This window comes from Hylobates moloch, unplaced genomic scaffold (genome assembly GCF_009828535.3).
Source record: "Hylobates moloch isolate HMO894 unplaced genomic scaffold, HMol_V3 SCAFFOLD_14, whole genome shotgun sequence".
NCBI classification, from domain to species: domain Eukaryota; kingdom Metazoa; phylum Chordata; class Mammalia; order Primates; family Hylobatidae; genus Hylobates; species Hylobates moloch.
The window spans coordinates 2,421,551-2,444,789 of record NW_026652289.1 but is presented as its reverse complement, the minus strand read 5'-3'; the positions used below and the strand labels follow the sequence as shown (position 1 = coordinate 2,444,789).

At 57.0% G+C, this 23,239-nt stretch overlaps 1 protein-coding gene across 1 annotated transcript; it reads left to right on the top strand.

The window, feature by feature from the left end:
• The first annotated feature begins 6 nt into the window (after window positions 1-6).
• On the top strand, window positions 7-21,569 carry PWP2 (PWP2 small subunit processome component). The gene is made up of 21 exons (XM_032175203.2): window positions 7-103; window positions 1,638-1,750; window positions 5,130-5,224; window positions 5,556-5,655; window positions 5,998-6,141; window positions 6,596-6,731; window positions 7,023-7,252; window positions 9,138-9,281; window positions 10,082-10,152; window positions 10,714-10,850; window positions 11,578-11,726; window positions 11,861-12,008; window positions 12,182-12,332; window positions 12,571-12,751; window positions 14,957-15,104; window positions 16,389-16,497; window positions 17,279-17,344; window positions 18,322-18,540; window positions 18,638-18,788; window positions 18,942-19,016; window positions 20,987-21,569. The coding sequence occupies exons 1-21, from the start codon at window positions 86-88 to the stop codon at window positions 21,159-21,161; spliced, it is 2,760 nt and encodes a 919-aa protein (XP_032031094.2). The 5' UTR covers window positions 7-85; the 3' UTR covers window positions 21,162-21,569.
• Window positions 21,570-23,239: the final 1,670 nt, after the last annotated feature.

The following is a 23,239-nucleotide window of genomic DNA, read 5'->3' as shown; positions in this document are numbered from 1 at the left end:
CTGTGGGAGGTGCCGCGCGGACCCCGGGGAAGTGTCTCTGTGGGCGGCCGCCGGGTTGAGCTGCGGCACACGTGCGACGGCCGTGATGAAGTTCGCTTACCGGGTGAGCGCGGGCGGCGGGCGGTCTGTTCGATCGGCGCGGCTCTTCCGGTGGACGGCGCCTGTGCTGGCTCCGGGCGGGCTGGGGACGCGTGGTCTGCTTTGGCGGCGTCTGGCCGCGTGGGGGTCGCCGGCGGTCTGCGCGCCCATGGCCTCGGGGACGCCGGGCTGTGGTGGGGCTCCTGGGAGAGCTGGGACGGAGGCGCCGACGGCTTCTCGGAGGGAACAGGGACATTTGTCGGGGTCCCAGGATATTTTTAACCTGAGTATGGTCCAGCCCAAAGGCTGGAGTTGGTGCCGTCGGGGAGGGCCCAGCACCCTCGGGAGGGATGAGGTGGGACGGGGCGTGGGCGCGCGCAGGAGGGGTGAGAACAGGAGGGACCCGGGGCCCGGGGCTGCTCCCTAACGAGCGAGCGTCCAGGTGAGCGGAAGGGCGGGGAACCCAGGTGTGAGTTGTGTTTCCCGAGGCCGGAGGGAGTTCCTGAGGCGGACGCCCTCAGCCTTGAGCGCCGGGGAAGACTCGTCTCAGATGTGAAGTGCAGGAGGCGGGTAAGACAGGTAATAAGAGGGGGCCGCGGAGCCGGCCTGGGGGTCTCTGAGGCGTTTGCTACAGCTGGCTGGTTATGGGGACGCCCGTGTTTCGCACAGTGGCCCTGACTGTTGGGCTTCCAGGACTGCACGGAGCGCCTGCTGCTGAGCCCACCGTGTACTACACTTGTCCGAAACTGAGCATGGTACTGGCCCCTCAGAGTGCTGCTCCTGTGTCCCCTGTGCTGGTGGAGGCACCGCTGTGTGCCCAGCACCAAACCGGAAACCATATCCACGTCCTCACAGGCCAGGACTTCAACCGCCTCAAATTCCTATTGCAAGATGGCAAAAAATGTGCCTTGGAGCCTGCCTGGCCGCTTAAAGTCCTTCTGCTGACCAAGCACCTCCCTGAGGTCCTGAGGGCGCTGTCCACTCACAGCTTCGGGGCCTGGCTGGTGCCTTCCCATTTAGAGTCCAGCTCAGGTGACCCTTCCGGGTGGCTGTCCGTGACCACCCTTTAAAGTAGCCCTTCCTCCCACACTTCTCATTCCCCTCCTGCTAGAGACAGAATATAAGGTGTGCGTGTCTGTGCGCATGGCGGTCTCCAGTGAACGCTCGTGCTCGTGAATTAGTCAATAGGATGCCGGCTTGCAACACTTCGGATGCCTTGAGCTCTAAGCACTTTTGGGGTGCTGTTCCATTGTTGCAGCTTTTTTCTTGGTGAAGTGTGGGCTCCATGCCCCTCTTCACCTGGCAGGAGCCTCCTGTCTTGGGAGGCTTCCTCAGTGCTCACAGGGACATCTTACCCATCTCTGTGGGAGCTTGGGGCCCCCCGGGCTCCTCTGGTCTCCTGAGGATCAGGCTCACTTCTTCCTCTCTTCACCAGGAAATGTGAACGGGCCCCCAAGGTGGGGTTCTCTATGCCATCTCTCTGCCCAGATGCCTCACTTAGTGCTTTTCTGGGAGTCGACTGTTTTCTTTGTATTAAGACAATTTTGTTTTCTTTACAGTTTTCAAATTTGCTGGGTACGGTGTACCGGCGTGGGAACCTAAATTTTACCTGCGATGGAAATTCAGTTATCAGTCCTGTGGGCAATAGAGTCACTGTATTTGACCTTAAAAAGTAAGTATGTGAAAGTGGTATTTATAATAGTGATATTGATTACTATTATCACTATTTTTTTTTTTTTTGAGATGGAGTCTCGCTCTGTCACCCAGGCTGGAGTGCAGTGGCACAATCTCGACTCACTGCAAGCTCCACCTCCCAGGTTCACGCCATTCTCCTGCCTCAGCCTCTCCGAGTAGCTGGGACTACAGGCGCTCGCCACCACGTCCGGCTCATTTTTTGTGTTTTTAGTAGAGACGGGATTTCACCGTGGTCTTGATCTCCTGATCTCGTGATCCGCCCGCCTTGGCCTCCCAAAGTGCTGGGATTACAAGCGTGAGCCACCGCGCCCGGCCATATTATCACTATTTTTTAAGTAACATATGAAAACTGATAGTGTCTTCTGTGCCTTCCTTTTAATGGTACACCCGCTAATTAAGGGAGCCCAGGACAGGACTACAGGATGGATTAGGGTCGCAGATCAGTTGTGGAAATTGGCAGCCAGACCCAGTTCTTCGTTCTAGTGCCTTAGCCAGGCCCCATAAAGTGGTGTGTCACTTGGCTCTGTTACCTGGGAAGGGACCCTGTCTCTGTGCTGTGAAGGGTGGGTGGGGGAAAAGGTGTAGCGCAGGGTTAGCCCTTCCCCCATCAGGGAAGGCCCCTAAGGGCTGAGAGGCCAGGGCTGCTGGGGGACTTGAAGGTGCCTTGGACCCCTGCTCGGGAGCCCTGCTGCCACTGGGCCTCACCAGTCGGACGGGCAGTCCCAAATCTTCCAGCTCTGCAGCTGGAGGTCAGTGTTTTTCACTGGGGTTTAGCGGTTTCTTCCTGTGTGCTGTTGCACTTTGCTTCACGGCTCTGTGCGGATGCTGTTTTACCACAGAGTGAAGGTGTGTGGAAACGCTGCTTGGAGAAAGTCGTTTGGTGCCATTTTTCCAGCAGCGGGGGCTCACTTCATGTCTCTGTGTCACATTTTGGTAATTTTGCAATATTTCAAAGTTTATTATACCTGTGAGGGTGATCTGTGATCATCTTTGCTGTTACTATTGTAATTGTTCTGGGGTGCCGTGATCCATGCCCACATAAGATGGCGAGCTTAATCGGTAAGCATTGTGTGTGCTGTGACTGCTCCACCGATGGGCTGCTCCCCACCCCCCCACGTCTCTCTCCCTCTACTTGGGTCTCCCTATTCCCTGACACAAACAATATTGAAATTAGGCCAATTAATAATGGCCTACAGTGGCCACTATGTGTTCATGTGAAAGGAAGAGTCACACAACTCTCATCTGAAATCAGAAGCTAGAAGGGACTCAGCTTAGTGAGGAAGGCACGTCAAAAGCTGAAATAGGCCAAAAGCCAGGTCTCTGCCACCAAACAGGCAAGCTGTGAATGCAAAGAAAAAGCTTTTGAAGGAAATTAAAAGTGCTACTCCAGTGAACGCACAAATTACAAGAAAGCAAAATAGCCTTATTGAAGATACGGATAAAAGTTTGAGTGATCCAGGTAGAAGATCAAAGCAGCCACAATATTCCCTTAAGCAAGTCAAAGCCTGATGCACAGCAAGGCCCTCCATGTCCTCTGTTCTGTGAGGGCTGAGGTGAGGAAGCTGCAGGAAAAAAGTTGGAAGCTAGCAGAGGTTGGTTCATGAAGTTTAAGGAAAGAAGCCATCTCCACAACATAAAAGTGCAAAGCGGAGCAGCAAGTGCTGATGGAGAAGCTGCAGCAAGTTATCCAGAAGATCTAGCTGAGATCATTGATGAAGCTGACTACACTAAACTACAAAATTTCAATGGAGACAAAACAGCCTTCTATTGGAAAAAGATGGCCAGGCGCAGTGGCTCATGCCTGTAATCCCAACACTTTGGGAAGCCAAGGTAGGCAGATCACTTGAGGCCAGGAGCTTGAGACCAGCCTGGCCAATATAGTGAAACCCCATCTCTACTAAAAGTACAAAAATTAGCCAGGCATGGTGGCACATTCCTGTAATGCCAGCTACTCAGGAAGCTGAGGTGGAAGAATTGCTGGAACCCGGGAAGCAGAGGTTGCAGTGAGCTGAGATCGTGCCAGTACACTCCAGCCTGGGCAACAGAGCAAGACTCTATCTAAAAATAAATAAATTCAAAAAAAAGAAAAAGATGCCATCGAGGACTTACAAAGCTAGAGAGAAATCAATGTCTGGCTTCAAGCAACAGGCTGACTTTTATTAGGGGCTAATGTAGCTGGGGCCATTAAGTTGAAGCCAGTGCTAATTCACTGTTCTGAAAACCCTAATGCCCTTCACAATGATGCTCAAGCTACTCTGCCTGTGCTCTATAAGTGGAACAGCAAAGCCTGGACGACAGCACATCTGTTTACACTATGGTTTCCTGAATCTTTCCAGCCCACTGTTGAACCCACTAAGGTTCCTTTCAAAATATTTCTGCTGTTGGACAACGTACCTGGTCACCCGTGAGCTTTGATGGAGACGCGTAAGGAGATGCTGTCTTCATGCCTGCTAACACCACATCTCTTCTTCAGCCTACGGGAGTAACTTTAACTTTCAAGTCCTACCATTTAAGAAATATATTTTGTAAGGCTCTAGCTGCCAAAGATAGTGATTCCTGTAATGGATCTGGGAAAAGCCAATAAAAAGCTTTCTGGGAAGGAGTCGCCATTCTAGTCATTTCATGATTCATTCAATGAGGGCAAAGTGTCGACATTAACAGGAGTCTGAAAGTTTAGTACCAAGCCTCATGGATGACTTTGAAGGGTTCGAGACTTTGGTGGAAGAAGTGACTGCAGATGCAGTAAAAATAGCAAGAAGATTAGAAATGAAAGCAGAGCCTGAAGATGGGACTGAATTGCCGCAATGTTGCCATCAACCTTGAATGAATGAGGAGCTGCTGCTTATGGATGAGCAAAGCAAGTGGTTTCTTTTTTTTTTTTTTTTTTTTGAGACAATGTCTCACTCTTGTCCCCCAGACTGGAGTGTGATGGCGTGATCTCGGCTCACTGCAACCTCCACCTCCTGGGTTCAAGCGATTCTCCTGCCTTGGGCCCCCCACCAAGTAGCTGGGATTACAGGTGCCAACCACCACGCCCAGCTAATTTTTGTATTTTTAGTAGAGATGGGGTTTCATCATTGTTGGCCAGGCTGGTCTGGAACTCCTGACCTCAGGTGATCCACCCGCCTCAGCCTCCCAAAGTACTGGGATTACAGGTGTGAGCCACCACACCCGGCCAACAATGTCATTTCTTTTTCAGGAGTGGGGGGTATCCACAGATGAGCTCTGGCACGTGGGGTCCAGTAAGATTGGAGGCGCTACTTGGGGAGGGTAGGCCACTGGTCCCAGGCCAGGCCTGGCCTGTCTCCCTCATGTGACTTGAGGACCAACAGCACACTGGTTTTTGTCTTTATCAGCAACAAATCTGACACGCTGCCCCTGGCCACTCGGTACAACGTCAAGTGCGTGGGACTGTCCCCAGATGGCCGCCTTGCTATCATCGTTGATGAAGGTACTTGCCCTTGATGTCGGGGGGTACTGAGGGGACCAGTGAGGAGGACTCAGGGCTGTGTGGGTCTGAAATGATCCACTCCCCAGTCGCTTCCGTGTCGGGGCCCGGGTGGGGGTTGGGGATGAGGGTGTCACGGGTGAGGCTGCGTCTCCGCCGCAGGCTGTGTCTGTGGCATCACCTGTGGCAGGGCAGGGCCTCATGGCCCTTGGGCATTCTCAGTCCTGACTCCTCACAGTGGACGCAAGAAAGACCTTTCTCCGTTTTTCCTGAGCTGTGTATCTGGGGTGGCCCCTGGGGTAGCTGCGCGGTGGTGACCTCTGGCGTCCTGCAGGGGGCGACGCGCTGCTGGTCAGCCTGGTCTGCAGGTCTGTGCTGCACCACTTCCACTTCAAGGGCTCTGTGCACAGCGTGTCCTTCTCCCCTGATGGCAGGTAAGGGGGATGGCTGTGGGGCAGGAGGGGGTTGGCCGTGCGTGCCGACGGTGAGGCCCACTGCCCAGTTCTTTTCCCTGGGCCCCGGGTTGTGACGTTGGGCACACGGCCCAATCTCTGGCACTGGTGACCCCTTTTTCTGGAGCAGAAGGCTTGGTGTAGCCAGGCTGCCCTCCCTCCAGGGCTGTTTCTTCCCTGACTTCCGCTTCCTCTGCTCCTCAGCCTCCTTCCTGCAGGAGGCGGGACTCCAGAAGGCCCAGGTGGGCGCAGGCTGAGACTCCACAGTGCCCTTAGGGCCACTGCTGGTCTTGAATATCAACTGTGTCCGCATTCCTTCCATAGGAAGTTTGTTGTCACAAAGGGTAACATTGCCCAGATGTATCATGCCCCTGGGAAGAAGCGGGAGTTCAACGCCTTTGTTCTGGACAAGACGTATTTTGGGCCCTACGATGAGACCACCTGCATCGACTGGACGGATGACTCCAGGTGCGGCCTCGGAGGCTTGCGGGGAGCGGGGCCTGAGAGAGGCCCCTTGGACAGGTCCCCCCCTTGGGCCCTGCAGCTTCGTTCTGCAATGGCGTCTCGGTCTCCTTTGGGGCTGGGTGCTGCCCGCACCAGCGGGACTGGCTGGGTGGCTGTGGTCGAGTCTTCGCGGCTCTGAAGTGTGTGCTGTGGCCGAGCTTCCTGCCCCTGCGCCGCCCTTTCACCTGTTTGTCCTGGAAACCGGGAATGCTGCGATTGGCTCGGGCCGCGTCTGGGAGGTGTGAGGAAGGCAGACAGGGCAGGGGCTGTGCCGGGGTGTCTTCCTGTGCCTGGAGGCTTCTCAGCTCACTCTGAGACCACGTGGGGCTTAGCGGTCTCCGTGTGGCCCTGTGGAACGTGCACCTGGCTGCTTTGTCATGGCCACGCCCTGAGGAGGTGCCATCTCCCGTTTTTCCAGGTGCTTTGTGATTGGGAGCAAAGACATGTCCACCTGGGTGTTCGGAGCCGAGCGCTGGGACAACCTCATCTACTATGCGCTGGGGGGACATAAGGATGCCATCGTGGCCTGCTTCTTTGAATCCAACAGCCTGGACGTATGTCTCTTTGCCAAGTTCCCTAGCCTGACAGTGGCCAAAAGCGGCTAGTTCAGGGAGGCCCCAGGCTGCAGGTGGCCTCGTACTGTGATTCCCCCAGGCTGTTCCCATGTGGCCTGGGGGCATCTAGGGACCAACGGCAGCTGTTGCGGCCCATTGAGAATTGTTCTCAGAGTTCAGAGGGGCCTTCGGTGCCGCTGGTCCCTGGATCTGAGCTGGAGGGAGGTGCTGGGTTGTGGCAGCTGGGCCAGTGTGGCTGGGGCTGGGGTGACCCTGTGCTTCCCCTTGCAGCTGTACTCACTCAGCCAGGACGGAGTGCTGTGCATGTGGCAGTGTGACACGCCCCCCGAGGGCTTGCGGCTGAAGCCCCCTGCGGGCTGGAAAGCAGACCTGTTGCAGCGGGAGGAGGAAGAGGAGGAGGAGGAGGACCAGGAGGGGGACAGAGAGACCACCATCCGGGGAAAAGCCACTCCGGCCGAGGAGGAGAAGACAGGAAAAGTGAAGTACTCACGGCTGGCCAAGTAGGTCTCCGAGCGTGTGGTGGGCTGCAGTGGGGCACTCCTGTGGGAATCTCTTGCCCTCGGAGGGATCTGGATGTGGGGTCCCCAGGGCCGAGGAGTGGGAGGTACAGAGAGCAGGCCTGCGTCTCAGGGCCCCGGTTTGGGCACCCTTGAGTGCTTGGGTGTTGACCCTGCCCCTTAAGCAGGGTCCCTGCCTCGGCTATCTGAGCTGCCTGTGTGCCCAGGGCAGGGTGGAGGGCGGTGGGTAGGGGTGCATAGGGGGCAGGGAGGTGTGCGGCCTCTCCGTGACGGGAATAGCAGCATCTTGGGCCCTAAGGGGGTTAGGAGTTGACAGTGGCCCCACCAGCTTCTGTGGAGTTTGGTGTGAGCAATAGTCCCTTGGCCTTGTGCAGGGAGACGCTGGGAGAGCATTTGGCAAGGCTGGAGGGAGGGGCCGGGCTGTGAGTGGGCGCAGCGGGTGGTCTGAGTCCTGCTTCGGGGCCCGCTGGTGGGTGGTGCTTGGTGCTTTTTCGGGCACTGAGCTGGGCTGTGCAGCCCCACATCCAAACTCAGTCCCCCAGATGAGACGAGACTGAGCCTGGCCCCGCGGACTGCCCGTGGGACAGCCTTAGCTGTGCCTGGAGCCCTGGCAGAGATGCCGCCCTGATTCGGGGTGTCCTGCGTCTGGGCTGTGGGGGAGGCTGGTCAGGATCACATGAAGGCAGAGTTGCCCGCAGCTATGGTGTCTCTGTCACCCGGGTGTCCCAGCCTGGGCCCCTCCTTGCTGCAGTTACTTAGCACCTGCTGTGTGCAGGGCTCTGAACTTGGCGCTGAGACACACTGCCCACCCTTGTGAGGCCTCCTCTCCGCTGGGGAGGAGAGGTGCAGTGATGAGGTGGCTGCGTGCGGAGGTGGGTGGCAGTTGGGGTCCCTGGGCGGGGAAGGCACCCACACGAGGCCCTGCCTGTGGAGGGAGCTAGGCAGCCAGAATGGGCTGCGTTTGGAGGTTGTTGGGGTCTGATGGGTAGGTGGGAGTTGTGGCCATGAGAGTCCTGGGTCTGAGGAGCAGGGAGGGCCGGCTGGACTCCAGTGGGAGGAGGGTGCTTTGCCAAGGGCAGCGGAGTTGGAGGGTGGCCAGAACAGGTCCAAGTGGGTCAGTGCCCGCGAGTGAGTCAGTGCCCGCGGGTGGGTCAGTGCCCGCGAGTGAGTCAGTGCCCGCGGGGACTTGGGAGTGTTGTGCTGGAGTCAAGACTTGAGTGGGGACTGGAGGAAGAGGAAGGGATGATGGGCCCCCCCAACCCCGCCCTGGTGAAGGGAGGTTCCAGGCAGCTCCAGGAAGACAGTGTGCCTGCTAGGTGTGGACTGCGGGCTGTCAGCGCGAAGCATGTGAAGGGAGGGCCTCCTGCATTGGCAGCCAGTGCTCCCTGTCACTTGTTCAGGAGGGACGGGGGCCAGAAAGAAGAGGGAAGGACCAGGGCTGAGCTACACTGTGACTTGGGGAGGTTTTGAGGGCGGAGGCGCCATCAGGGTCACCTTCGTTTGCTGATGGGGACCGAGGGTTCCTTAGAGGAGGAAGCAGCAGGGGATGATGGGATTCGGGGTATGCCCGGCAGCCATGCCGCGCCTCCCGCACCTCCTCTGCCTCTCATGGGCACTGCTGCCTCTGGATGCACCACTAGCTCTGCTGTGGGGCCAGCTGGCGACAGTGGAGATGCTGTGTGAGGTTCCCTTGGAGTCCCGAGCTTGGGATGGAGGCGGGCAGCTTCGGGGCCTGAGGTGGAGAGGGAGAGGCAGGTCTGGGACCTCCTGCCTGGATCTGTAGCCTGTGTCCTGGAGCCCAGAACGAGCTGGGGTGGCAGCCTGGCTCTGCGCTCCTTCTCACAACTCCTCTCTCTCGTCAATTCAGGTACTTCTTCAATAAAGAAGGAGATTTTAACAATCTGACAGCTGCAGCATTTCATAAGAAGTCTCACCTCTTGGTCACTGGCTTTGCTTCTGGAATCTTCCATCTTCATGAGCTGCCAGAGTTTAACCTCATCCACTCCCTGAGGTAAGCCTTTGCTTGCAGTGGGGTGTGGTTTTATGCACTCACTGGCCCTGAATCTCAGGGCCCAGCCAAGCCTGCCCTTAGCAGTGGGGGCAGCAGAGCCACTTGGAGTGCCAGCTCAGGCCACAGGACGCCAGCCCGAAACCTGCCCAGCTGCTGGTGCTGGTCAGTGCGACAGTGTTGCCGCCCCCACCGGCAGTCAGCAGCATTGGTCTCGGGTCAGTCACAGCCTTTCGAGTTTTTGTCTCCGCTTTTCTTCATCTGTGAGACACAGACAACAAAAATACTATGCTCATAAAATTGTGAAGTTGCAAGTTTTTGAACCCTGGCCTCCCCCCTGGGCCTTCTCTGATTCTTTTCTTTGAGACAGAGTCTTGCTCTGTCACCCAGGCTGGAGTGCAGTGGTGTAATCTCGGTTCACTGCAACCTCCGCCTCCCAGGCTCAAATGATCCTCCCACTTCAGCCTCCTGAGGAGCTGGGGCCACTGGTGTGTGCCACTACACCCTGCTAGTTTTTAAATTTTTTGTAGAGACGGGTCTTGCTGGGTTTTCCCAGCCTGGTCTTGAACTCCTGGGTTCAAGCAATCCTTGCCTCTGCCTCCCGATGTGCTGGGATGGCAGGCATGAGCCACTGCACCTGGCCCTCTGATACTTGAACTGAAGTGAACTATTGGAGTCTGGTGAGTGGGTGGGGTAAGCTCGACACACAGAGTTAGAATCTGGTGTCTGGGGCTGCCCTGAGTGGGCACTGGGGCTTCAGCCTGGGCAGGCTGGCCTCCCACTTATAGGCCCATTCTCTGCAGCATCTCAGATCAGAGCATCGCCTCAGTGGCCATCAATAGCTCGGGGGACTGGATTGCTTTTGGCTGTTCAGGTTTGTCCCCAGCCTGGGTGGTAGAGATGGACTCCCCATTAGGGACCACTGCTGCCCGGCTACAGGCCTACTTGATTGACAGCCACCCACTGGGGGTGCCCTCCCCTTCCCCAGTTGTCTTCCATGGGGTGCCCTCCTCTCCCCCAGCCGCCTTTCAGAAGGAGCCCTCCCCTCCCCCAGCTGTCTGCCATGGGGTGCCCTCCCCTCCTCCAACCACCTTTCAGGGGGTGCCCTCTTCTCCTCCAGCTGCCTCCCAGGGGTGCCCTCCCTGCCCTGGCCCTCCTCAAACACCTCTCTGTCTTAAGCCCCTTGCTCAGGGGTGGGGGGTCATAGCCTGTCTCAGTCGTGACTGGCAGCCACTGGGTTGCATGGGCGGGGCCCATCACTGGCTGGTGGAGCTGCAGCATCAAGCAGTGGTCCCGGCCTATGCTTGGGGGTCTGTGCGTTTCCCCCCCTGCCCGGCAGCTTTCTCAGGCCTGTGCCAAGTGGGAAGGTGGACCGGGCCAGTCTGACCTGGGGTGGGCCTGAGCCAGGTACCCCAGCTTCCCCCCGTGTGCACAGGCCTGGGCCAGCTGCTGGTGTGGGAGTGGCAGAGTGAGTCCTACGTGCTCAAGCAGCAGGGCCACTTCAACAGCATGGTGGCCCTGGCCTACTCGCCCGACGGACAGTACATCGTGACTGGCGGGGACGACGGCAAGGTAGGCTCCTGTCCCCGTCCTGTTGGCCTCTGTGCCTGGGGGGCTCTGAAGATGCAGCAGTCTGTGGGGCTGTGCCTTGACAGTAGGGCTGGTGTTCATAGCTTCACCCAGGCTCATTAGCTCAGTAGGCGTTTAAAAACATAGACAAATTTGAATGGAGAGGGTTGGGTGTCCCTCTTTCCCCTTTCTGACTTGGTCCCCTGCATGGTGGTGGCTGCGTGGCCAAGAGTGGGTCTGTGGTGCCGGCAGCCGGCATCCGGCCAGCGTCCAAGGGGCTCCAGTACGTGGCCGAGGGTGGGTCCGTGGTACCGGCAGCTGGCATCTGGCCAGCATCCACAGGGTTCTGGTGTGTGCAGTGCCCCCGTGGGCCATCTGGGCTTTAAATGGGCTTTTCCTGGAGGTGACAGGAAGAAACTGGGGCAGACTGCCCACTCACCACCCACTCAGCACAGCCTCAGGCCTGTGGAGGAGGCTGGGTGAGCCAGGGCAGCCGTGGGCACAGGGGCAAGGCTCTCAGCATGTGGCGTCACGTGCGGGGGTCTCAGGGATGGGGTGTCAGTCGCAGTTGGGGGTCTCAGGGATGGGGTATTACTCACGAGTAGGGTCTCAGGGATGGGGCAGTACGGGGGCAAGCATCTTAGATGGAGCGGCATGGGGACAGGGATCCTGGCCGAAGCCGTGGCACACAGGGTTGGGGTCTGTCCCCGCCCCTCCTGTCCTGCCGCAGGTCAAGGTGTGGAACACCCTCAGCGGCTTCTGCTTCGTCACTTTTACGGAGCACTCCAGCGGGGTGACCGGCGTGACCTTTACTGCCACCGGCTACGTTGTGGTGACCTCATCCATGGACGGGACCGTGCGAGCCTTTGACCTTCACAGGTGATGTCTTTGCTCGGGGTTGGCTCGGTGTAGGCTTCCCCCACGCAGAGGCGAAGGTGGAGGGTGAGGCTGCAGCGCAGCTGCTGGGGCAGGGCACCCTGGCACGTGACGCTGACCTTGCCTCTTCTGTGCAGGTACCGAAACTTCCGCACCTTCACCTCTCCACGCCCCACCCAGTTCTCCTGCGTGGCGGTGGATGTGAGTGGTGAGATCGTCTCTGCAGGGGCGCAGGACTCCTTTGAGATTTTCGTGTGGTCCATGCAGACGGGCAGGCTCCTTGACGTAAGCACCCTGAGGGGCAGGGCTGGGGCTCGGGAGAGGCCCTCCTGTCTCCTGGGAGAGGAGCGCAGGGAGCTGAGGTTACACTCCGAGGGCCCATGCCCCTGGCCCAGACCTGCCCAGAGAGCCGCCTCGGCCACCACCTCCACTCTTCACGCCTCCTTGCTCTACGGTAGGTTTTGTCTGGACATGAAGGGCCCATCAGTGGTCTGTGTTTTAACCCAATGAAGTCCATCCTGGCCAGTGCCTCCTGGGACAAGACGGTGCGCCTATGGGACATGTTTGACAGCTGGAGGACCAAGGAGACGCTGGCCCTGACCTCTGATGGTGAGCACGAGGCAGCAGGCAGCAGCGGCCTGGGGACCAGCAGCATGCTGTCACACCCGCTGCCCTGTTCCTGGTTGTTGGAGTTTCTCCTGGGAGGAGATTCTTGTGTACCAGACCAAACAGGCTCTGGTCTCTTAGGGGTGCCAGGGCACGGCCTGGTCTCCAGCCAAGGATGGTTGGTGGCCTGCCTGTGGGAGACTGGGGTCTTCATTGGGCCTTACTTTGCATCTCTGTTTAGCTCTGGCTGTGACTTTTCGCCCTGATGGTGCGGAGCTGGCTGTGGCCACACTGAACTCACAGATCACCTTCTGGGACCCCGAGAATGCGGTGCAGACGGGCTCCATTGAGGGCAGGCATGACCTCAAGACCGGCAGGAAGGAGCTGGACAAGATTACAGCCAAGCACGCGGCCAAGGGGAAGTGAGTGTCGGCGTCGGGCCTCCTGATTCGAGACCCCAGACAGCCACCAGGCTCCTGCAGCTTCTCCATTTTTGGCTTTGTCCTTCGTTCCTGAGACTGCTGAGTCCCTGTGGGTGGAGGCAGGTGGTCCTGAGCCCTCTGGGGAGAGGCCATGTCCTCCTCAACTCCTGGGCTTGCACAGCCCCCAGTACAGGAGGACGTCTGGATTTGCTGAACATAAACTTGTTCAGCTGAGAGCTTGCATCTGCTTCCAAACCTTGATCCTGAATTATGACATTGTCCTGGTGTGCAGAGGGGAGAGCAGCCGGGTGCCCGAGCTCACACCAGAGACCTGGCACTTGGGGAGGCTGAGGCAGGTGGATTGCTTGAGCCCAGGAGTTTGAGACCAGCCTGGGCTACATGGCAAAACACCATCTCTACACAAAATAGAAAAATTAGCCAGGTATGGTGGCTATGGTCCTAGCTAGTCGGGAAGCTGAGGCAGGAGGATCGCTTGAACCCGGGAGGTCAAGGCTGTAGTGAAGATGGCGTCATGCCATTGCACTCCAGCGTGGGTGCTAGAGCAAGACCCTGTCTCAAAAACAAAACAAACAAAAGCAGAAAACAGCCCTGGCAGCCTCCTAAGAGTAAAAATGCAGGTCCTCAGTCACCTCACCTGGCTAGAGAATGCTATGTGGATGGTGAAGAAATAGTGTCACCTTGTCTCGAGGAGTTGGGCCAGCACAGCACTGACCGAATTGCCTGCTCGGGGTTCCTGGCTGGGCTGTGAGGCTCACCTGGGTGGGGGTCAGGCTTAGGAGAAGGGGGAGGATCTGTGGGATGTGCCTGGGGTGGGTGTGGCCTTGGGGCCTGGACCTGTGTCCCAGGAGCTCAGAAGCCTGTTCAGCAGAGGGTCTTCCTCCAGAAGGAAGTAGTAACCCTGTCTTGGAAGTGGTCGCCTGTGTGCAGTCCTCATGGGTTCACCCAGAGTGTGGAACTGCTGGGTGCTGGTGGTTCTGTTTCCAGCTTGGAGGAGCTGCACGGTTGCCATTCCCACGAGGAACGCCGTTGGCTTCTGGCTTCTCCACCTCCTCGCCAGCGCTTGTTGCTTTATTATTATTTTTTTTAATGAGAGCTGTTGTGGTGGATGTGAATTCGTATCTCACTGTAGTTGTGATTGTAGTTCATCTAATGACATTCAGCATTTTCTATCTGCGGCTTGGCCATTTGTAAGTCTTCTTTGGAGAAGTGTCTGTTCAGGTCTCTTGCCCGTTTTTGAATTGGGTTGTTTGGTTTTTGGTTGTGGATTTTAGGGGTTTCTGTGATACCTGATATGCAGATATTTGTTCCGCTTTGTGAACTGTCTTTCCACCGTTTTGGTGGCACTCTTAGTTCTGATGACGTCCACTTTGCTCATTTTTTCTGTTGTTCTTTGTTCTCTACTGTCATAACTAAGGGACCTTGCCCACCCCGAGGCGTCTGTTGAGCGGGGCGGTAAGGGCTGGTTTCTGGTTTCTGCAGGACTAAGCATACGTGACTGAGAGTAGGCTGCTTAGGGTGGAGGCTGACTGGCCGCCGTTTTGTGCTAACTTCAGCAGGGAACACCGTTCCTTGAGCCACTTGTTCCTTTTGTGAAAAAGACATTGACTCTCAGGAAGCTGAAGCATCTAAGGGTGGTGCTGGCTCAGAGCTGAACCAGGTGACAGCACCATTGGACGTTGTGGGTTTTAAAATTCTCGCCTGAGTTGAGGCAGCGAGCCTTGGCGAAAGTTGCTGAGGCTGGCGTTTGCTTCCTGGAGGGCTGGTATAGGATCTCCTCTATTTCCTAAGGTTAGTTTTTATTTTATTTATTCTTATTTTGATTTTTGATTTTTGAGACGGTCTCGCTCTGTCACCCAGGCTGGAGTACAGGAGTGCGATCATGGCTCACTGCAGCCTCCAACCTCCGGGCTCAAGTGATCCTCCCACATCAGCCTTCTGAGTAGCTGGGACTATAGGCATGTGCCACCACACCCAGTTAATTTTATTTTCTGTAGGAACAGGGTCTTGCTGGATTGCCCAAGCTTGTCTTGAACTCCTGGACTCAAGCAGTCTTCCCAACTCAGCCTCCCAAAGTGCTCAGATAACAGGCGGGAGCCACCATGCTGGCCTGAAGTTGGTTTTTAGGAGCCATATGCTGAGGTTTCCGCGGTGGCCACCCTAAGTCCACGTCTCCTCTCCACCCAGGGCCTTCACCACCCTGTGCTACTCCGCAGACGGCCAGAGCATCCTGGCGGGAGGCATGTCCAAGTTCGTGTGCATCTACCACGTCCGCGAGCAGATTCTCATGAAGAGGTTCGAGATCTCTTGCAACCTGTCTCTGGACGCCATGGAGGTGAGCCGGCAGCGCGGGGCCGGACGGATGTTGCTTCCAGTGCAGGTGGAATGCGTCGGGCTCCTGCATTCTGCACTCCTGGCTCCACGGGGCCTTGGGCACAGTTGTGGTGCTTGTCCTGTATCTAAGTGCACGGACCCCCCACCTGCCCCAGCATAGCCCGGCCGTGAAGCCCAGTGCCTGCCTCAGCCGTGTGTGGAGCCGTGGTCCCCAACCCTTTTGGCGTTTGGGACCAGTTTCGTGGAAGGCAATTTTTCCACAGACACGGTTGGGGGGATTGGTTTTGGGATGAAACTGTTTCACCTCAGATCAAGATCACCAGGCATTAGATTCTCAGAAGGAGGGTGCAACCTAGATCCCTCATATGTGTGGTTCACAGTAGGGTTTGTGCTCCTGAGAATCTAATGCTGCCACTGATCTGTCAGGAGGCAGAGCTCAGGTGGTAATGTGAGCAGTGGGGAGTGGCTGTAAATTCAGATGAAGCTTCACTCACTCACCTGCCCACCACTCACCTCCTGCTGTGCAGCCTGTTTCCTAACAGGCCATGGGCTGCTACCAGGGGTTGGGGACCCCTGTTGTGGATGACCCTGCCGAGGCTGGTTGCTATGAGGCTGGAGCTGTAGGGGGCAGTGCCCAGCACACGCTGGCTCTGGAGACATGGACGCCTGTCAGGGAAGGAGTGAATGAAGAGGGTGCTGGTAGGCCCTGCCCGATGGCTTCCTGCCTGGGGTCCCACGTACAGGGCTCTGCCTTCACTGTCCCCACTGGTGCCTGCCCTCCCCCCTCAGCATAGCCCTTGGCTCAGGTCCCACTCACATGCTGGCTCTTGCAGGACCTCAGAATGAGAGTGAGGGAGCCCTGGTAGCCTCTAAGCAGGGGTGTGGCTGCTGGGTTCACCTGTCCACGCCCCATCGGGGCAGAAGCCCACCGTCCCCTAAGTGTTTCTGGGGGAAAGTGTCCTTGGCATTTTCACGAGGGAGTAGACGGCCATCCTCGCTGTGAGCCCCAGCCCTTGTGATGGTGGCAGCAATGCGGGCATGTAGACCTCAGTCCATCCCCCTCCACAGCCTCCACACCTGCCCCGCTCCACAGCTTCCACACCCACCCTGTCTGCAGCTAGCTCTGCAGGAAGGGTCCCTGGGGCGCTGCAGGGCTTTCTCCCTGTCCTCGTTCTAGACAGGGCTGAGGCTGGTCTGGTGTTGGGGTCAAAGAGCAAGGGTAGGAGAGGAGGGCCAGGTGGCCAGGCCATCAGAAGCAAGGCATCCACTGCTTTTGCTGTTCTAGGAATTTTTGAACCGAAGAAAAATGACAGAATTTGGCAACCTGGCACTAATTGATCAGGATGCTGGGCAGGAGGATGGAGTCGCAATACCACTGCCAGGCGTCAGGAAAGGTGAGCAGAGGTTCCTCCCGCATCTGCCCACCAGTCACCGGTCCTGGGTGACCGTGCACATGCCCCTGGTTGGGGCTGCAGTGTGTGGAAATAATGGTCACTACATGGTGACGTTTGCTGGACACTGGGGGTGTTGAAGGCCCAGTGGGTTGGTGCTGGTGCCGTCAGCCCCTGTGGCAGGAGAAGCTGCCCATGTGTTGCTGCACGTGGCCTCCCTGCCCTGGTGGGACCCATCCATTTGCTCTTGGGACTGGGTGCCCCCCGTCTGCTGCACAGCACATGGAGCATTCTGGCGTGAGGCCACGTGTGCCGCACAGAGAGCCAGGTGCTCTAGAAGATCCAGGTCCCAGGTAGACCATCCTGATGGGACACTCGCCAGCCAAAAACCCTGAGTGCCTCCATATGCAGGCCCAGGGTACCGTGCTGAGCACAGCAGACCCACTCCTGGGCTGGGCCGGGGCCCTTTTCTGGGTTGGACACGCAGTCTGCTGGCGGGGCTGGCTTTTTGGAGCATCTGCCCCATGGGCTGGGCCATCTGTTTGGCAGCTCACCCAGAACAGCCTCTGCGGCCCCAGCACGGGCACACCTGCCGCAGCTGCAGCCAGGGAAGGGCTCCTTATGCCGCCATTTTGTGCAGGGCCCAATGAGTAGAGGCTGCTGCTCTTGATGGGGCTCCCACGGCACCCCCCAGCCAGCCGGCAGACCGCAGGATGACTTGCTTCGTGGGGAGGGCAGCCTGGATGTGCTGTCCGGTGACCCCTGTCGCTTCTTTCTCCCCCAGGTGACATGAGTTCTCGGCACTTCAAACCTGAGATCAGGGTGACCTCACTCCGCTTCTCTCCCACTGGTGAGCATTGAGCCATGGGCTTTTGGTGCCGGTGGGCACTGGGGCATCTGTGCCGGGGCAAGGCTGGCCACCATGGAGCTGTCTGCAGGCCCTGGGCTGTGCCCTGTGCCCCTGGGTATGAACATGGCCCTGCAAACCCTGCAGGCCACAAGATGGCTGTTGTCCCTGAGGATGGACGGCTATGACGGTGCCAACCTCAGATGCACTGAGCTTTGAAATGTGGCAGGCCTGGCATGCCCTTGCTCTAGCAGCTCCCCGAGTGCCCTGGACGTGCTGCCTGGCTGGGGCAGCTCTGCCATCATGGAGAGCCCGTCTCCTCCGCACTGCCCACATCCTCTTGCAGTGGGGAGGAGGGTCTGTGCCACGGGCCTGTGGAGCCTGGCAGTGCACATGGTCCCCACACAGAGGAGCCAGGAGCAGGGCTATTGGCAAGCGTGCTCCAACCTAGACTGAGTGTCAGAGCCAGGGGCAGAGAGGCCCATGTGAGCCAGGGGTCTGTGCCCTGGGGCCCAAGGGCCAAATCTGGCCGGCCTCCTGCTTTGGTCACTAATGTTTTACTGGGACATTTTACTGGGCGTTTTTTCGTTGGCGGATCCTTCTGGCTGTCTCTAGTGCTCCGTGCAGCACTGAGTAGGTGCAGCAGAGACCACAGGGCCTGCGGAGCTGAAGAAGCCTGAGCTTGACAGAAGACTTGGCTGGCTCCTGGTGTCAGGAGAGGAGGACGCATGCATATACATATTTGCTTATATGTGCATCCCTGGGAGAGTAACTTCTGGGATGATCCATTCATTCCTTCCCAGGGGAGTAGTGGGGTGGGGGCTAAAGGCAGACGTCCCGGTTCCTCTTGACTTTTGCACTTTGTCCCGGGGGAATGTACTTAATACTGTTTCTTTAAAAAAAAAAAAAAGAAAAGAAAAGAAAAAAATGTCGGGAGGAATGAGCTTAAATTTTTAGGAAAGCACTGCTTAATTTCCCAGGGCGCTGCTGGGCGGCCACCACCACGGAGGGACTCCTCATCTACTCCCTGGACACCCATGTACTCTTTGACCCGTTTGAGCTAGACACCAGTGTCACCCCCAGGAGGGTGCGCGAGGCACTGCGCCAGCAGGACTTCACCAGGGCCATCCTCATGGCCCTCCGGCTCAACGAGAGCAAACTGGTGCAGGAGGCCCTGGAGGCGGTGCCCAGGGGCGAGAGTGAGTCGGGGCTTCGGTGTTGGGCGCCAGGGGTCACCCTCTTTTCCCCTGGTTTGAGGTGTTGGCAGAATAAGCATGTTTTTTTCTCCTTTTGCAGTTGAAGTGGTCACCTCCTCCCTTCCTGAACTGTATGTGGAGAAAGTGCTGGAGTTTTTAGCTTCCTCCTTTGAAGTGTCTCGCCACCTGGAATTCTACCTCCTCTGGACTCAGAAACTGCTCATGTTGCACGGACAGAAGCTGAAGTCCAGGTAGAGGGTCTCCCCCACAGTTCATCTGTGGCTCAGGTCACTGGACCAGCTTGTCCTGCTGGATAAAGGGAACTTTGACATGCAAATGCAGCATGAAGTGAGCCCACTGTGCCACGGGGTGAGCACCGCACGCTTAGGGAGTCTCCCTTTCAGAGCTGGGACGCTGCTGCCTGTCATTCAGTTCCTCCAGAAGAGCATCCAGCGGCACCTGGACGACCTGTCAAAACTGTACGTGCGGGTACAGGGCCTGGGGGTGGGTGGGGTGCACGGTCCCCTGCTGGTCCCCACTGTGGAGTGCTCCTTGTGTCATCTGATTTGAGCACAAAAGGAACCAGTGCTGGAGGCTTGTCTTCTCACCCGCGGGTGAACTGCACCTGCCCGGCCACCCCGTGGTTGATCAGCTTGGGAAACGGCCTGGCGCTGAATGGAAAGCAGCGAGCACTGTGGCAGGCAGACAGGCTACAGGTGGCGCGCTCCAGGGGCGGCCGGAATCCTCCAGGCTCTTGGAGGGATTGCTACATTCGTAGGACCAGGCAGCCTTTCCTGAATTTGCAGGTCACCTGCACAGGCAGTGGGGGTGGTCACAGGACTGTGAAGCCGGGCAGCCTGGAGTCCTGGAGGTGTGGCTGCCCTGAGCTGTGGCTCGCCTAGAAAAGGGCGCTGCTGCTGCGAGGATTCATCCGCAGGCCTAGGACAGGGCCCGGCCCTCCACAGTGCTCACTCTGCAGGGGTGCCCGCCTCTTCTCCTGTCATTTCTTTGTGGTTTGTGCCTTTTTTGTCCCTAGCAGTTCACCTTCCCTAAAGGTCCAGCAGAGCCGGGACTAGGCAAGCCTCAGAGTAGCCATGTGAGGGGTATCACCCTCTGTTGCCAGTCAGTTGCCAGGTTTCCCAGCTGTGTTTCTGAAAGGTCTGTTCTCTGCCCTGTCTGCAAGTTGCTCTGTCCAGGGTTCAGGGGCTGAGGCCTGAGTTTGGGCCTTGTGGGTTCATGTGGTCCTCCCGTCTGTCCTTGAAGTGTCACTCAGTCTTTGGTCAAGCCTTTCCTCCCCTCGTGTTCTGGGTGCCCTACAGAAGGCTGGGATGTGCCCTGATCCACAGTTTTGGTGCTAGGCCTTCCCTCGGCTGAGATGTCCTGGACTTTGCACAGAGCTCTGTAGAGGAGGAGGGTTGTCTAGCTCCTGTATTTTTTTATTTATGTATGTATTTATTTATTTATTTTTAAATTCATTATTCTTTTTTGTTTTGAGACGAAGTCTCACCCTGTCGCCCAAGGCTGTGTGCCAATCTTGGCACATTGCAACCTCCGCCTCCCAGGTTCAAGCAATTCTCCTGCCTCAGCCTTCCAAGTAGCTATGGTTACAGGCACGCGCCAGCACCCCCAGCTAATTTTTGTATTTTTAGTAGAGACAGGGTTTCACCATGTTGGCCAGGCTGGTCTTAAACTCCTGACCTCAGGTGATCTGCCTGCTTCTGCCTCTCAAACAAAGTGCTGGGATTATAGGTATGAGCCACCATACCTGGCCGAGCTCCTTTAGATTTATTCCCTCTTATGGGATGTTTTTAGAGTTCACGTAAGCGCATTGTTCCTTGGACCTCCTGTCTAGGCGTTCACTGCCAATCTGTAGGGTTGCCATTGGCTGTCAGGAAGAGTCCTGCATAGAGGGTCCTGTGACCTGCAGATGCGATGGGGTGCTGCCTGCCTTCCCTTCTCACCCATTTATCTTTCAGTTCTCCTTTACAAGGTGCTTTTCTATGTAAAGTGATGGTGGTGTCACTTTTCTCCTTTATTCCATTAACTCAGGAAATTAACTGATGCAGAGCGTGCCTTCCTCCCCTCTCGCTCCAAAACACCACATAAGCTCTGCAGCGGTCTCTTCCTAAGTGTTTGGTGGAACTTGCTGGTGAAGCCATCTAGATTGGGCCCAGCGGAAGGGCTGAGCTGCCAGGATGACCCCAAAGGGATGGGATGTTATAGTTGGGTCCTTGGGTCCTTGAAGGCCTTTGCTGCCCCAGGGCTGGGTGGGGCAGAACCAGATTGTTGGGGCAGGGAAAAGAGGAAACAAATGGCTGCTGAGGTGGAGGAACCGGCATGTCCAGCCCCTGCTGCTTTTCTCGGAGGTCGCAGAGGAGGTGGTGGGGTGCAGGACAGGCCAGGGCCTGGGTGTTGCTGGCATTGACCCGTCCGTGTGTGTGATTGACAGCTGTAGCTGGAACCGCTATAACATGCAGTACGCACTAGCAGTTTCCAAGCAGCGGGGCACAAAACGCTCCCTAGACCCGCTGGGAAGTGAGGAGGAGGCAGAAGCATCTGAAGACGACAGCCTGCACCTGCTCGGAGGAGGAGGCAGAGACTCAGAAGAAGGGATGCTGGCCTAGAGGCAGCCAGTTGCAGCGTTGGATTGTGCCGGCTAAGACCTGCCAGGGACATGGGACCCTTGTGCCACCTGGGCCAGCAAAGAGGAGGGGTCCAGAGAGCAGCTGAAATACTGTTGCTAGTGATAGTGACTCGCTTTTCCTGTGCACACACGTAGCCCATCAGGACAGCAAGCCAATGGGTCACGCCAGGGGCCGGCACACACTGGCACCCGGCCCCAGGAGCGGGGCCGGGTGAATGGTGATGAACGTTGAAAGTGCCTCTCAGAGAGGTATTCACATGAACTTTGTATGACTTATTTATATCTTTAACATAAAAGTTTGATAAAGAACTTAGGGATAAAAAATGATGGAGTTTTCTAACATGTGAGGATGTAGTCTGCACTTCAGATTAAAAAGGATTATGTTGTATTCTGGTGTCTTGTAGGGACTCAAGACCTGCCTGCCTGCCCGCCCACCAGGGCTTCTGTCCTGGGGAAACAGGCTGACAGAGCAGTGTGCTCCTGCTGTCTAGCAGGGGCCCTGCCCTGTGACCTGTGCATATCCTTGGGGTCAGGGGCACAGAGCCTCTCCCTGACCTCTTGGGGACACTTTGGAGTCTGGGGCTGGGATTGGCCTGTCTTGGCGAGCTCACTCAGACCTGCACCAGCTCTGCGTGGGCCACACGGAGGAGGGGACAGCTCCTCTCCTCTGCAGTGCCCTTGGGAACGATCATCATGAGAGTGGCTTGGGTCTCCATCATGGTAGGGCATCCTGGTCCCCACAGCTCAGTAACAGCCTCCAGGGTCAGGACCTGAGGCTGACCCAGTGCGGTGGGCACTTCAATGACTGCCAGTGCTGTCTGCCAGGCCCAGCCTGTCCCTCGCCAGCAGTGTGGCCCACAAGACCCTGGGTAGTACCTGGCTCCCTTGCTTATCTGGGAAGTGGAGCTGATATCTGCCTGCCAGCCTCCCGGGGGTGGTGTGAGGCCTCATGTGCTAGAGAGTGGAGATGAATATGACAGGCGGTGCCTTGTGGCCCACAGCGCTGTGCTTAGAGGCCTGCAGACCAGAGGTCTTTGTAGAAGGGAGGAGCTCAGGCCCTGGTGCCATCAGGTGTTCTGTGGCTGCACAATCTGTGACCTAGACTGGAGAGAATCCTTAGCTATCGCCTGCCCAAAGCACAATTTCCACTGTTCCCCTGCCTCGCCTCGCCCTTTTCCGTGAAACAATTTCCAGTGTTGCCCCTCCTTGCCTCACCCTTTTCTGTGTCACATGTGCATGGCGATGGACACCTGAGTAGTCGCCCCCGAGACAACTGGAGCTGTGGCTCTGCAGTGGGGTCTGGGAGCTCCCAGCCAGGGGCAGCTCCCGCGTACTTGGTAGAGATAGGGTCCTGGCCCCCGCACCGACTGAGTGAGAGTCTGCATTCAGCATTTCTTTTCCGAGTGGCGTTTGGTGTTTTTTTGTGCCATCCCACAACCCCATTGCTCCCACCAGCTGATGCTCCCTGGCTGGCCGCTCCCCAGGAGCTGCGAAGCCTGAAGAGGGCCAGGCACGGAGGAGCAGGAACGAGGACAGTCAACTGTGCCAAGCTCGTCTTTGGTTGTAACTGGTAATGTCCCATGTCTGTTATTCTAGTTCCCCACTATCTTGCAAGGATTAGCAGTAAAGTCCTAGTGATGGACGACGTGACAGTGGGAAAAGTGACAGCCGTGGGCTAGATAATCAGATGTGTCTGTAGAATCCAGCGTGTCCCTGTGAACATCCTCCAGCAGTAACCATTCACATTATTTCAAAAACCTGCATTATTAGGTTGAAAATGGGTAAATCGGGAAAAAGCCAGCACTTATCCAGCCATTCCTCTGTGAACTAACGCATGCATAACAAATAGATTTTTTTAATGGAAGAATTCCAGCTAGGACCTGAACAGCTGGGATCTTCACACTGACCATCTATGCTGTGAACGTAAAAAAAAAACAAAAACAAAAACACCCAAACGGTGCCCGGGAGTGGTGGCTCACGCCCGCCGGTAATCCCACACTATGGGAGGCCAAGGCGGGCAGATCACCTGAGGTCGGGAGTTCAAGACCAGCCAGACCA

Bases quoted from the DNA above. Each gene is read 5' to 3' on its own strand.
- PWP2 (XM_032175203.2), top strand. The intron at 5,656-5,997 runs GTAAGGGGGATG...TTCCTTCCATAG, and splicing joins TCCTTCTCCCCTGATGGCAG to GAAGTTTGTTGTCACAAAGG. The intron at 11,727-11,860 runs GTGATGTCTTTG...TCTTCTGTGCAG, and splicing joins CGAGCCTTTGACCTTCACAG to GTACCGAAACTTCCGCACCT.